This window comes from Cucumis sativus, chromosome 2, assembly GCF_000004075.3.
Source record: "Cucumis sativus cultivar 9930 chromosome 2, Cucumber_9930_V3, whole genome shotgun sequence".
NCBI lineage: Eukaryota > Viridiplantae > Streptophyta > Magnoliopsida > Cucurbitales > Cucurbitaceae > Cucumis > Cucumis sativus.
The window spans coordinates 12,660,586-12,674,404 of record NC_026656.2 but is presented as its reverse complement, the minus strand read 5'-3'; the positions used below and the strand labels follow the sequence as shown (position 1 = coordinate 12,674,404).

At 28.0% G+C, this 13,819-nt stretch overlaps 1 protein-coding gene across 3 annotated transcripts; it reads right to left on the bottom strand.

Moving 5' to 3' along the window:
- Nucleotides 1-149: 149 nt before the first annotated feature.
- On the bottom strand, nucleotides 150-5,238 carry LOC101207446 (D-ribulose kinase). Of its 3 annotated transcripts, none has more exons than XM_011650953.2 (9): nucleotides 5,030-5,238; nucleotides 4,640-4,842; nucleotides 3,579-3,718; nucleotides 3,235-3,487; nucleotides 3,001-3,133; nucleotides 2,516-2,604; nucleotides 1,479-1,756; nucleotides 1,268-1,337; nucleotides 150-601 (listed from the first exon to the last, which is right to left on the bottom strand). In XM_011650953.2, the coding sequence occupies exons 1-9, from the start codon at nucleotides 5,109-5,111 to the stop codon at nucleotides 407-409; spliced, it is 1,443 nt and encodes a 480-aa protein (XP_011649255.1). In that variant the 5' UTR covers nucleotides 5,112-5,238; the 3' UTR covers nucleotides 150-406. The 3 variants fall into 3 exon arrangements, with proteins under 3 accessions (XP_011649255.1, XP_011649257.1, XP_004150147.2); XM_011650955.2 differs by having other exon boundaries at nucleotides 3,579-3,722; nucleotides 4,640-4,915; nucleotides 5,030-5,168; XM_004150099.3 differs by having other exon boundaries at nucleotides 4,640-4,915; nucleotides 5,030-5,168.
- Between the last annotated feature and the right edge of the window lie 8,581 nt (nucleotides 5,239-13,819).

Genomic DNA, 13,819 nt, shown 5'->3' with positions numbered 1-13,819 from the left:
TTGAAATCCATGCTTGTTTCTTTTTCTAATTTTTCAATTACTATTTTCATCTTAGTTAAAAGAAACACTTGAACAATAAAAACAAAAATAAGTTTCTTAAACTCTGTTTGTTAATATCTTATTGTTACACTTGGTTTCCAAAACATGAGTTGCAAATAGGTAACAAGAACATATAAATTATGGGTTGGAGTAGTATTTATAATGCATAATTTTAGAAGCAACTTAGCAATCAAATGACACTTGTTGAGTAAATCAGATTAAACAGCTCTACAAGATCGGGATGTATTTGTTAATCTTTTGAATTTCATCCACATTTGTAATATTCTACAAAAAGCTTGATAGTTGGATCAGATTTAGGAAGGGGGGAAATTCTCCACATTTTGGCTTCAAGAAATGTAGAAAGCAGTCATGATTGAGCACCTTTTAAAGCCAATAGAGCAGCTCCATAGGCAGCCTCAGTTTGGTTTGCTCGACTCACGGGCAAACCAAGAACTCTCTCTCGTATCTTTGTCCATTTCTCATTTTTGGATCCACCTCCTGCTGTCAACACTTCTTCAACCTCACTTGCTCCTAGATCCTTCAATAACCTATAAGCCTTTCCCTACAGGTTTAAAATACACAAATTCTTACTCTTCTAATTATTAGACTAATAATATGAGTTTTGTTTAAAAAACAATTGACAATAACAGAAATAATCTATAGTATCTTATAAAGATTGTGAGGTCTATTGATATGTAAAATCCTTGGTATGTTTTTTTGGATTCACTATTTTTGGATTGAATCCTAAAGTTTGTTTTTTAGATTGAATGTTTGAATGAAATTGATGTGTTATGATATAACCTAAGATTCAACCTGACAACACTTGTAATGTTTGCAAAATCCAATGGTGATAGATTTCATTACCGATAAACTCTTATTAGTGCTATTTCATTAATAGGCTCCTACAGACAATATGGTCTATTATAGATAGATTCTAAGAGCTGAATTTAAATTTTTGCTATATATGCAAATTCTTTTACATTGTGTTTTATTGTACTTTTAGTTTAATTGTTATATTACAACTGTCTTTAAATCCAATTGATAATAAGAAAAGTAACTCATATATCTCAAACATTATTTGGTCATATGCTCACAACAATTATTTTTGTATAGAATGCTCATTTGAGATTTATAGATTATGATATCATATTGGATAATATAATGTTTCATCTCAAAATCAATCGATAATATGATTAGTAGATAGAAAAGACATGTTTTTTTTCCTTACCTCGATACGAGCAATAGATTCCAAAATTCCATGCAAATATTCGACATCACTTTCTGGCCGTGGATGTAATCTGCAGATCAAAACAAAGAAATGAACTAAGCAGTATTCTTATTTGAAGTTGCAACTTTCAAATGAGGATGAAATCAATCAAAGTCAAACAACATAACGAGAGCAAGGACTTGTAAATTGTTTAAGTGAAGCAGGACGTAACCTGGGAGCCATTTGTGGGTCTGCCTCTGGAAATCTCTCTCCAATTGAAGTTAAGGGATAATAATCTAAAGGAGAAGTTTTCATTGGATCAATTTGTTTGCTCAGTTCTTGTAATTGGTCATCAGTAAAGATTTGTCTAAGAACGGCTCCACCTGTGTTTGAAGCTCCTCCAACGAGCCACATATTGTCAAGTCGGTGACTGTACACTCCAAACCTTGCATCGTCGATCCTATTGCTACTCAATAGTTTGATGGCAAGCGTGGAGCCCAAGGAAGTGACCTAAACAACATTTAGTACAAACATCAACCCTGGGTGCAGATTACTTTAGTTTATATAAGAAATAGTAAACATTATAACGATTGAAGGTAGAGATATAAAATAAACACAAATTTAAGTGAAAACTCTAATTTAGGAGAAAAACCACGGTGTTGTTATTTCTTATTATTTTCTTATGATAATAAAGGTACAAAGGAAAAAGTATTTATGAACAACATAAGTCTAATAAAAAATTAGGACAAAATACATTTCAACTACCCTTCAGCTTTCAACATGACCCAAGTCCACTATTTCTAACAATAACAAAGAGGAAAGGAGATGATTAGTAGAAAATAGTAGACATAATAATAAAGAGGAATTTTAAATATTAATGATATAGCTAATTGTACGTTATAATAGTTTAATATATCAACTATTATAGTTAAAATCTCAAATGTAGAGTGAGTTATAATAGCTCACTTTTTCAACTGAATGCAATTGAACCATTCAAATTGAAAGACTTAATATGGAGTAAATGGAATTGAACCATCCAAATTGGAAGACTAAAAATGAACTAGAATTGAGGCCTGAACAAAGGTGAAGTGAAAGCAGAGAGTTAACTATTAAGCCCACATGATAAAAGTTCTGGGAAGTAAAAGTAATATTCCAGCGACAGGGACTATCGTTAGATTGTTTTTTTTTCCTAAGTGCGTGACAGAGACATTAGGGTAACACAATTTGTCTACTCCAAGAAAAGAAAAAAAAGTCATATGGCATCCTTACAGCTTGCCCTGGCAGTGTAGCACGTGCTGCAAGAAATGCAGCAATGCTATCTGTGGTTCCTGTGCATGCAATGCAATCATTTGGAAAACCTGCAAAAAAAGGTTATTGTTAAACGCCAACTCATTCAAAATATACAAAACCTTCAGAAAGTACTTAGGAGCATCATACAAGACATTTAATTGCCTAAAATAGGAATTGGCCTTTGAAACAACAAACAAACATTGGTCTTTTATATGTTTTATAATGACAATTAAAATTTGTATGTTATACATTTTCATATGCTAATTATTGCATAATAGATCTTTACTAAACGAGGCATTCTTCCAGTAAAAGTTATTCTCCATTACGCATATGGAATTTTTTTTATTTGTTTAATTTCTGGAGGCAAGCTTTTCATCCACGATAAGTAGCAAAAAACATATAGTTTCACATTTTGGAAAGCTGAAATTGTTTGTATTCTTGGTAGTAAAAAATGGAGAAAGTACCAAATTGTGATCTAATGTCCTCTTTCAAATTTCCAATAGAAGTTCCAGGGGCTTTGACGTAAGGTAAAAGTTGAGAATATGGTTGAGCAAGAAGCCAGGGTGGGTAAGAGTCAATTTCAGGATCATAGCCAACCTGTGATGCAGAAAGAAGAGCTTAATTAGCTATGGGATATGCTAAAATGATCCTGAAAACATAAGATACACTAAAAAGTGCAAAAAGCTTATAAAGAGCACCTTCAAAGCATTATTATAATCTGAAATCCCAAGCTTTCCATGTAGAAACCACAACAACCAATCTGCTTGATGTAACAATGTAGCAGATTCTTTATTCGAGTCAGCACTGTTCCACCATGAAACCAGCTTGCATAAAGTAGATGATGCAGAGCAGACTGTATGGTTCACTGGAGCAATAGACTTCACCAATGGTAAGGCATCAGGACAACTCTCATTGTATAATAATGGCTTTGACAATGGCTGTCCCGTGTTGCTGCGCAAGTAGTATAGGCTGCTTCAAATACGGACTTTACATGGAAGGGACACAGTCTAATGAAGGACATAAATTTCTAAAGCATGTTGACCTGTCCACAATTAAGGTAGTTGCAGATGTGCCATCAATAGAAATCGATGCCACCAAATGACGATAATGATTTGGAACATCTTCAAGCAGTGAAAAAAGCGTCATTTTCCACGATCTTGCCCAATCAATTGCTTCATGGCTCTTTCTAGACAACCGTAAAGTAACATCAGTACCAAGTACTGTATTCATGTTGCAAATAAATGAAATTTACACTAGCTGAATTCGTCCTTTTAACACAGTTGTTACAAACCAACAAAGTCAACTTGTACAGTGTTATGAAAACAAAATTGTCCTTGCAGTATCAAGAAGCGGTTCCTTCTTAAGTACTCCATATTCACAAAGTTTGGAACAAACTATCTGGTTTGTGTATGTTGGAAATGTGAGTATTGATTAACGCATGAAGAATCAGAAAAATAATTGAAAAATCAAAAGAAAGTAGGAAACACTTGGATAACTCCGAACTTGATAAAAACCCACAAACCGCTAGCCACCAAAAGGAAATCTACTATGTAAAAAATCGTTACAACCACACGAAACAATTCTCTCTCTAACACCAATTATAAGAACACCCTCTCAAAAACTTTTGTACTACTCACACTCTTTAATTTCATTCTCAAACCAGAGAATTCAAAAGGAAATTTAGACAACTTGAAACGAAAGCAACGGAGTACTAATATTTTGCAAAAAATCTAAGAAGTGAGACATCCAACTCCACAGCCAAAAACGAAATGGGATACAGGACATCTCACATCTCACATCTCCTCTTTCGAAGCAATCTTTCACTTGCCAAGATTCCATATAGTTAATTCATGATTGATCACAATTGACTATTACCACATCGATGTCCCTTCCCCACCAAGCAACTCTAGAAAACACACAAACCAATTTACGCAAACCTCCATAAAAAAAAGTACCTTTATAATATATAAGCTGAGCTTAGCTCGTCCATCAGCTAATCGAAAACAAAGATTCACCTTACACCTTAATTGAGAGTATATGCGTATGTATATTAAATATAAACCAAACTTCAAAATGATCATCATCATGATTGTACTCATGTACCTTATAAAGCGGATACTCCCTCTTTCCTTCCGCACAAACATCCCCATCTTTGTTAATGAGCGCAAATCTTGCGCCAGAAGTACCAAAATCCATCCCTAGGTAAAGCCGATTCCCTGATTGAGAAGGCACCACGTCTGTTTCAACACTCATTGTTGTCGTCCGTCTTCGTTTTCTTGGACTTTGATTCCTCGAAATCCAAATCCCTGACGCGTAAAGATCATACGCATTGATGAATTTGAGCTCATCCATCAACATACAATTTCGGGTAGAACAAAACTATGAACGGATGATCAGAACAGAGCATTGCTTAGAAATAGTTCGTAATTGAAATACAACATAGCAATAATACAAAAGAGAAAACCATAGAGTAGAGATTGAGAAAGAGAGAACCATGTTTAGAGAGAGGGTATGATGATGTTGATGGAAGCAAGAACAAATTTGCAGCAGGAGAAAGAAGATTGGAAGGAAGCATAGTTCTTTGAAGTTCTTCCAATTTTTCAGAATTCAGTTAATGTTTCTAATTGGATAAGAAGGAATTCAAGCCTCTCAATCCTCAACTTGTGGATTTTTTTCTAAGGTTGTTTTTTTTCAAAGTGTACTCATTCTTAGCTCGGTAACGTCTAAGTTAGTGGATGAAGTATTTAACTCGACCGAACACATAAAGAGTTGTTTACCTTTGCGACTTTTGGTGTTCGGTCATCTGAGTCCTTTCTTTGACTCGTGCTTGAAAACGTGGATAATTGTAGTCCTTAAGGTTGTAAAATGTCAACGACAAACTCAACTTAATTATTTCTCTGTTGATGAAATATTACAAGCTTAATTGATCAACTCGAAACTCGAGAGTTTGACTTTTTCTTTTGGGAGACATGAATCTCTATGCAAGATTTATATTTCTTTGGGCTTGGCTTCATACGTGGCCAAGACCGTATATTAGGCAACCCTAAACAACTATGGTTACTATTACGTTCAAGTTAACCATCCAAAGATTTGAATATTTGACCTCTTGATCAATAATATATGTATATTTGCTTAAGTCGTATGACTTATAATATGCATTTAAATCAATTAAATTTTACTCAAATTATTAGTTAACATTTTGATTAACCGCATATGTTGAAAAATTCAAAATTTAACCTATTGATCGGTAATATATATCAAAGTTAAGTTACGCTCAAGTCTTAACTATTTTGTATTTTAATTTGTTAAATTATATTTATGTTAGCAACATTCATCTTAATCAATAATATGTGTTTAAATCGTATGAAAATTTGGACATTTAAGCCACAAGGATTTATGTCTAGATCAATTAAAATATGTTTAAGCCTCTTAATTTATAATATGTATCTTCTCTGAAATAATATAATATGTACCAAATCGGTTAATCAATGACTACGAGATCATAGGTTTGATCTTTTCTCGTAGAAGAAAAAGTTGGCAACCGATGAATCTTGCTTTGTCCATAAGTTTATTTCACACGTAGTAAATTAGGTTCCCTAGTTTGATAGTTTATTAAGATGCTTTTATCGACTATTTTTCAAAAGTAAAATAAAGCTTATTGACGAATTTCATGGTTGATCTTTTTTTCTAATAATTTATTTGGGTTATTTTTCTGCTAGTTTGAGTAATTTTTAAAAATAGCAAATTTTACAAAATATTTACAGCAAATTCTATAATTGAAATGTTATAGTGATAAAAGACTGTCAATTCAAAAATTTTCTATAGCTTGTTATTTTAATTTATTTTTCTATTTTAAAAAAATGTCCAATAAAAAATCTATATTCCAATTTCCGATCTCAATTTATATACACCCATTTAGCTAAATGATGGAGAGAAAAAAGCATTGTTCCAAAATTTTAAGAATGTAGTGCTAAGGCAACGTTGAAGAGCTCGAATACCTAATAAGTGGCAAACAATCACTCTTAGATTATTAAAGTTAAATATCACTCATTCATCATTCTTAATTTGATAAGATAGATATCAATTAAGTTTGATATGAAACACATGTTGAATTTGATATGGTATTAGAGCTACTGAAGCCCAATCGTGTAGTATATGTTAAAAAAAAGTATTGATCTAAGAGCGGTGAATCCAAAGAGACTTTTGAGATTGAAGTATTATATTTATTTAATATGGTGTTAGAGCTCATGAATAACCATCCCAAAGAAAGATATTATCTTTTAAAATAAAATAGCGTACTTCTTTTATCCCTAGAATTAACAATAACACTAGTAGTCCCACCAAACAATATTCGATAAGAAAATCGATCAAATGTTAGTAATTTAATTAAAGTAGTGATCAAATATTTTTAAAATGTATACTATGCAGATTCTTTTATTCCTCAAACAATGCTCTATAATTTAATTACAGTAGTCAGCACAAAATTATTGTTAAAGAATTAAAACAAAAATGAAAAGGACTTTAATGCTGAGATTGAGTTTGAATTTTGACCCATTAATGTAGGATTGTTAAAATGCTTTTAATAATTGAGAGTATATGCGTATGTATATTAAATATATACTACAAACCATATTTAATAAACCCCATATACTCTTGAGATTGATGTGCATTTAATGGGTGCAAATAAGAATTATTATTGTTGTTGTTTGGGATTTGTGGACTCAAAAACAAGATACTTTACTACAATAACTTATTTGAGTAAACCAAAATCATTATAATGAACGGTGTGGTGATGTATTTTTTTTTTTGTAAGTTTCACATCGATATTAAATAAAAAGTTTATTTAAATTACAAAACTTTTAAATCTTTAAAAAATAATATTTTTTTAAGAATATAAAAAAAATATAAACTATTTATACATTATCCCAAAATAAATCACTAAAGAATAAAAACTCATTATACTTGTTTTTTTTGTAGATTTTTTATTTTGTAAATTTTATAAATACTTATAAAATATTAAAAATTATTATATGTGATTTCGTACCATATAAATATTAATAACAATAGTAGAGTGAAAAACAGAGAAATTGTCAAAAAAAAAAAACATTTTTCAAAATATTACATATAATAAAAAATGAAGTGTTATAAATTTTGACTGATTTTTTGTACGGAGGAAAAATAATTTGTAAATTTTTTCTAGTGTAAAAGAACCCTAGAAAGGTGATATTATCATTAATAGCAGAAATTATTTATAAAATACACTAAAAAAAGAAAAAAAAACTGAAATAGATTATGGAGTGTTTGATAGATTTTTTTATACTTTTTAAAATAGTTTGAATATGTTGTTAGTCACTGCCAATAACATAGTTATTAATCTAAATAAAACTTTTAGATTTTACTTATCTAGATAATGGTTGATATCGATATTTTATGGATATATTTGTAAATTAAAATTTTGATATGAATACGGTAAAGATATTTTAGGTCCTAGAATTAACTAATAATTTTATATAAATGAATATATAAAAGAAATTTTATACCAATTAATTTCTTAAATATATATGTGGTAGGAGTTCTTTAAATAATGATAAATAATGCAAACTAATTACACTCTATTAAAAAAAACTTATTACATCTGATTTTGCTAAAAAAGGTAAATGGTTTGTCTAATTTATCATTTCTTATGATTCTCCTATTCTTTGTAGTTATTACGGGACATATAACTCATCCCAACAATTAGTGAAAAACAAATAAATCATATTGTGTCAATAATTTTTAAGTGATTATTTATAATATTTTGTTTAAAGAAACATAATAAACAATTATTTCAATATGTATATGTAAAATCAGTATTTTATTTGGTTTAATTTTGAAAATGAGTCATTATAACAATTCAAAAAAACTTTTAATAGACACATTATAGGTTTAATTTAAACCGTTTTATCAAATAAATTAAATAAGAATAACTTTAAAATCATATATGCATTTTTTTTCAAATCAATCCAAAATCTTTAACATTAAGATTGAAGAGACAAATTTAATATTATATTAACATTAGTTTGTTATCATAAAAAATGATCAAAGGACAAAAAAAAACCTACATCAACAAGTGAAATAAAAATCTAACACTATATCACTAGCTAACTGAATTATTGAATGTTCGAATAAATAGACTATTTGTGAAGGTAATAAACCTTTATCTTTTAGGTCGGGCATAATTTAGATTTGGATTGATTCAAATTATGTATGATGTTTTTAGAAAAAGAATCATATAATAATTGAAAATAAAATAAATATACTATTTTGGTAACGGTTTGTGATAGAAGAGACCAAAATCTATTCTATTTAGATTTAAGATGTATAATATAATGATTGATGGAATAAATAATAACAATAATTTGTCCTAAGATTTGGCAAACTCAATCTAACCTCTAGTGCCGTCGGTGTCCTAAAGTTGGGGTGACATTATTTTTTAAATTTAGGGTTTGAATTATGAATGTCTCATTTATAATTGACAACCATCACATTATGCTAAAACTTGCATTTATTGCTATCTACCTTCCAACATTTATTTAATCTATTGTGGAAAAATACAAATAATAATAATAATAATAATTTTAAAGTGAAAACTAATGCCACCAATTTTTAACGAACTAACGTACATTTATGTAAAGTTTGTAAATTTTATCATTTATTAGAGATAATATCTATTTTAATTATAGATGCCTCTCAAATTTGGTACATTGTTTGGTATCTTTAAAATTATTATATTCCATTATTATCTTTTTATATCAATGTTATGAGGAGATGGGAGCATTGTATAACATTGGCTCGAGAATAAGAAGAATCTTGTTCTATATTTTTTGATAGAAGTGATAGTAAGTCGATCTTGAAGTCAATAGAAAATCAAATCAATCGATTTTACATAAGGAATTGAAACTAAAACTAAAGGACAAGACCGATGCATTCCTTATATTGGAATTTGTTTGTTACTGGTTTTGTAATTTTCGATTTTTGACATTTTATTTTTCCTTCTAAATTTTTATTCTTATTCTACACTTTGTTTTAATCAACCAGCCATTTTTGCTTACTTTAAATTAAAATTGCGTCTATTTTCTTTTTAATAGATTGCAATTTGACTCTTTTATTTTTTGCACTTTTCCAAATAAAAAAGCATACACAATAATGAGTCTTTTTCTAAACAAAAAATATACCTACACCATAATAATTAACAAAAAAGAAAAAAAAATCTAGTGAAAAATTTAGTTTTAAGAATATATTTAAATGATGGGTTTGGTTTGATACAGTTTTGATTGATATTTCATACCAAAATTGGATCAAAACCAATGCTTCTTGGTTGTCTTGAAAAACAAACTAAGAATTCTAATTTGATACTAAAAAACCAAATAACCAAGCCATTAAATCGGTTTGGTTTTCAAGTGTTTATTTTAAAATAAAATGATGAAAACTCTCCATCTCTAAAAATTTTAATTAAAAATATATAATTTATATAAAATTACACTATGCTAATTTGGTGAGAGAGAATTTTTCTATTTAAATCTATCTGATTATTTTATTATTGCCATTGTTAATTTGGCTGTGTAACGTTAAAAAAAACAATGACTAAAGTTTGCAAGTTAAACCAAAGTTCTTTCTTTGACATGGTAAAAGATAATATTAATACAATAAATACAAAGTTGAAATTATAAAAGAAAAATACTAAAGTTATTTTTAATGCATAAATTTGGATATTATAAAAATAAATATATTGGTGAGAGATTAATGAAAGTTGGTTAATGGAATATGTTAAAAAAATCGGATGACTTGAAAAATTGATCAAACTTATTTGGTTTTCGATCAAGTTTAAATAAACAAAAAATATTGAGTAAGTTGATAAATTTATATAAACAATCTAATCCAACACCAAATTATTATTAACTTCAAAACAATACAAGTAATACATATATTTAAGTTTCATTATATAAATTGAAATTGAGTGGTTAATGTTTACTATATATATAAAAACAATTAAATTGTGTTTTTAAACCTTAACTTTTTAAAATTAAAATTTTGACAAAATAATTTGAGTAACCCGAATCAAGAAATAGGGTACGATGAATACATGATTTGGGAGAAATTCTCCCTGACTTTCTTTTTATTTATAATTTAATAGGGTAGCATGGTTACCATTTATACACACAAAAATTCACTTAATGTGGGATAAAATAATAAAGGATAATAACATAACAAAGGTATGACAACTTTACAATTCTCCTTAATACCAATTCAACCAAAAAAATTAATTGTTGGATCACCATAGATTCATCTTTTAATAAGGATTATTTGAGTTATAAATCTACAACTTGAAGTTGAGTTAGGTTTAAAAAGTCTTACATCTTTATCTAATTATTGAACTATTGTTTTTTCTTTGATCTCTTTAAAGTTTTTTAAAAACGAGTGGCAAATGTGGAACTTTCCACAGTCATCTACGTAAAGACCAAAATACCCCTTGTAGGATCTCACTTTTGCAACTTTACTGGTGAGATTTACCACAAATACAAAACAAACAACACCATTTTCGTCTTTTACAGATGGGTGGTCCGTAGTGGCTTGTTTATTTATTTATTTAAAACATATGGTTAATCTTTTATGCTATAGAGCGGTCAACTTCAAAAGTTAATTATGAATCTAAATATGGTTGAATTAAAGAGTTTGATTGAGCCAAACTATTTATAAAATATAGTAAAATATGACTGTCTATCAACTATGGATCACGATAGATTACTGCTATCATGATAAACACATATGTTAGTATATCTTGGTCTTATCATGATTTATCACATATAAATTGTGATGTTTTGCTATATTGGTAAGTATTTTAATAATTTTTATATATGTATTTTAAAAATTAACAAACAATTAATTGTGTACAATTTTAATCTTAACACACACTTGAAAGTTTAAAAAATACTAAACTCGTGATTTAACCATAAATGTTATGTCCTTGCCCTTCCACCTACTTTAATTGGTTGGTAAGATTGAAAATTAACTCATCCATCTAAATGTAAGAATAAAAAAAAAATAATTTTGTGATATACACGATCTTTGATGAATATAGGTATAAGACATTAAAAATGCTTCATCAATCAAATTGTTAGTAGTTCGAATCTCATTTAATTTAAAATTAAATCATTTTGAATTTTTATTTTTCTTAATTAAAATTTATTTCACGAGAAGCTTAACTTAGTACTTAGGACTAAACAATCTTATCTTGATAATTGTACAATATTAAATAATACACCAATCAAGTAAGCATGAGTATTAGTTCAAGCCGACGTTGAATGAAGTATATATTAGATGACAAAAACTCGTAACTTTTTTTATTCCCAACTTTAAATGACTAAAAAACACTACTTGAAATGATGTATATGAACAATTATGATTATGATTAGGAAATTCCCACGTAATTATTTTCAAATTCAAAATTTAATAAACTCTTCCTTACTAACACATTTGAAAAACCTATATGGTTGTGATGTATCACAATTGACAAACTATGGATAAGGACAAAACTTTATAAGTTGTGTGAAATTTAAATATTTTTCTAAAAATATTTATAATTGACTAATTGAAAACGACAAAAGAAATATTTCAACAATTCAAAATTTAAAACTGATTTTTTTCAATTAGATTGGACGGCCACATTAATAAATCCATATATATACATATGGAATTATTTCACTTTTGAAAAAAAGAATAAAAAAAAAGTTTGTTTTATTTTTATTTTATTTTATTTTTAATAATTAATACCGAAGTAGAAAAAGAGATAAAAGAAAGAAACTTTCTATTTTTTAAGAAGAAAAAAATTGTTAATTCCTTGTTTTTTTTTTTACAAATTGCTTTTTGCTATATAAATAAACGAGTGGTATCCATGAATTTGCAACCTGGTTTGAAATGTAATAATAGATTTTGATAACTTAAACAAAAACTCCTATGCAATGTTTACAAAATGAATTTTATACCCAGATTTAAAAATAAGGAGACAATAGGAGAAAAGGAAGAAGATGATCCATAGATTACAGTGGTTTGGTCTTAATTAACCTAAATTCATTATGAACGATACTATATAAAAAATTTAATTTACGAAGAAGAATCTCAATTTACGAGTAAAGAATTTATAAACCTTATTCGAACTCTTTGCTTAATCTCTGTGAAGAAATATGTTAGTATATATGCTAATTATATATAAATTGCCAGATATTTATAGTAGCAAATTTACGAGTGCAATCTACGATAAATATGAATAATCTTTCAAGTAATTTAATATAGATTAAATTACAAGTTAGTATCGACGTAAATTCTTAGATCTAGAACGTGTGTGGTTGTATCTATGTTTTTAAATTTTATTAGATTGAGCCATAAATGCAATAAAATGTTACATTTTTTGCCCATCAATTTTTGCCAATTCACCCACTAATTTTCAAATGCTCATGAATTTAAATATAATAATTGTTTACAAAAAAAGAATTAAATAGCATTTTTTTCAAATATTTTTCTCAATATTTCACATTAAAAAAAGTTGTTAACCAAAATTTGATATTAATAAATTCTAAAACTTTGGTACGTTAGTAAGTATTTTAAACCGTTTTACTTTACAATAAGTTTTCTATTTAAAATGTGTTTTATGGTGAATCAGAAATAGTATACGTATTCTTTATGATATTTATAAAGAAAGAAAATAACTTTTGGACATTTTTTGATATAGCAAAATAAACGTGACCGTTTATAAAATATAATCAAATTTTATATTTGATCAAAATAAATGATAATAAAAATCTATGGTCGATAGTTTAAAATTTTACTATATTTTGTAAATATTCGTAACGATTTTTTTCTTTATAATAAATTTTCTTATTGGGAATGAAAGAAAAGAGAGAGAATATATGAATTAAAAGAAGAAATTAATAGTCTTATTTTGTAGCTAAATTTCGTAATCGTTTGTAATTGAGGGCCGCTGTCATTCTTCCCGCTCAATGACTGTTTAACTTTCAAAATTCCAATTATTATCACTATTAAACGCGGGGATGACGTGTTCATAAAAATTTTAAAAACTCCCATCCTTAAGGCGTTGCCACGTCACCCACTATCTCCACGTCATCACCCCCGTTTGAGTAAAAACTTAAAACACACCAAAAACTATTTAAAATATAAAAAAACAATTTCTTATTTTAAAAAAATAATTAAAATTTGAAGTTTGAAATTATACAAACAAACACTACCGTC

Bases quoted from the DNA above. Each gene is read 5' to 3' on its own strand.
- LOC101207446 (XM_011650953.2), bottom strand. From the start codon at position 5,111: ATGCTTCCTTCCAATCTTCTTTCTCCTGCTGCAAATTTGTTCTTGCTT. The intron at 3,488-3,578 runs GTCAACATGCTT...CTACTTGCGCAG, and splicing joins ACTACCTTAATTGTGGACAG to CAACACGGGACAGCCATTGT. The intron at 2,605-3,000 runs GTACTTTCTCCA...CTTTTTTTGCAG, and splicing joins GGACATTAGATCACAATTTG to GTTTTCCAAATGATTGCATT.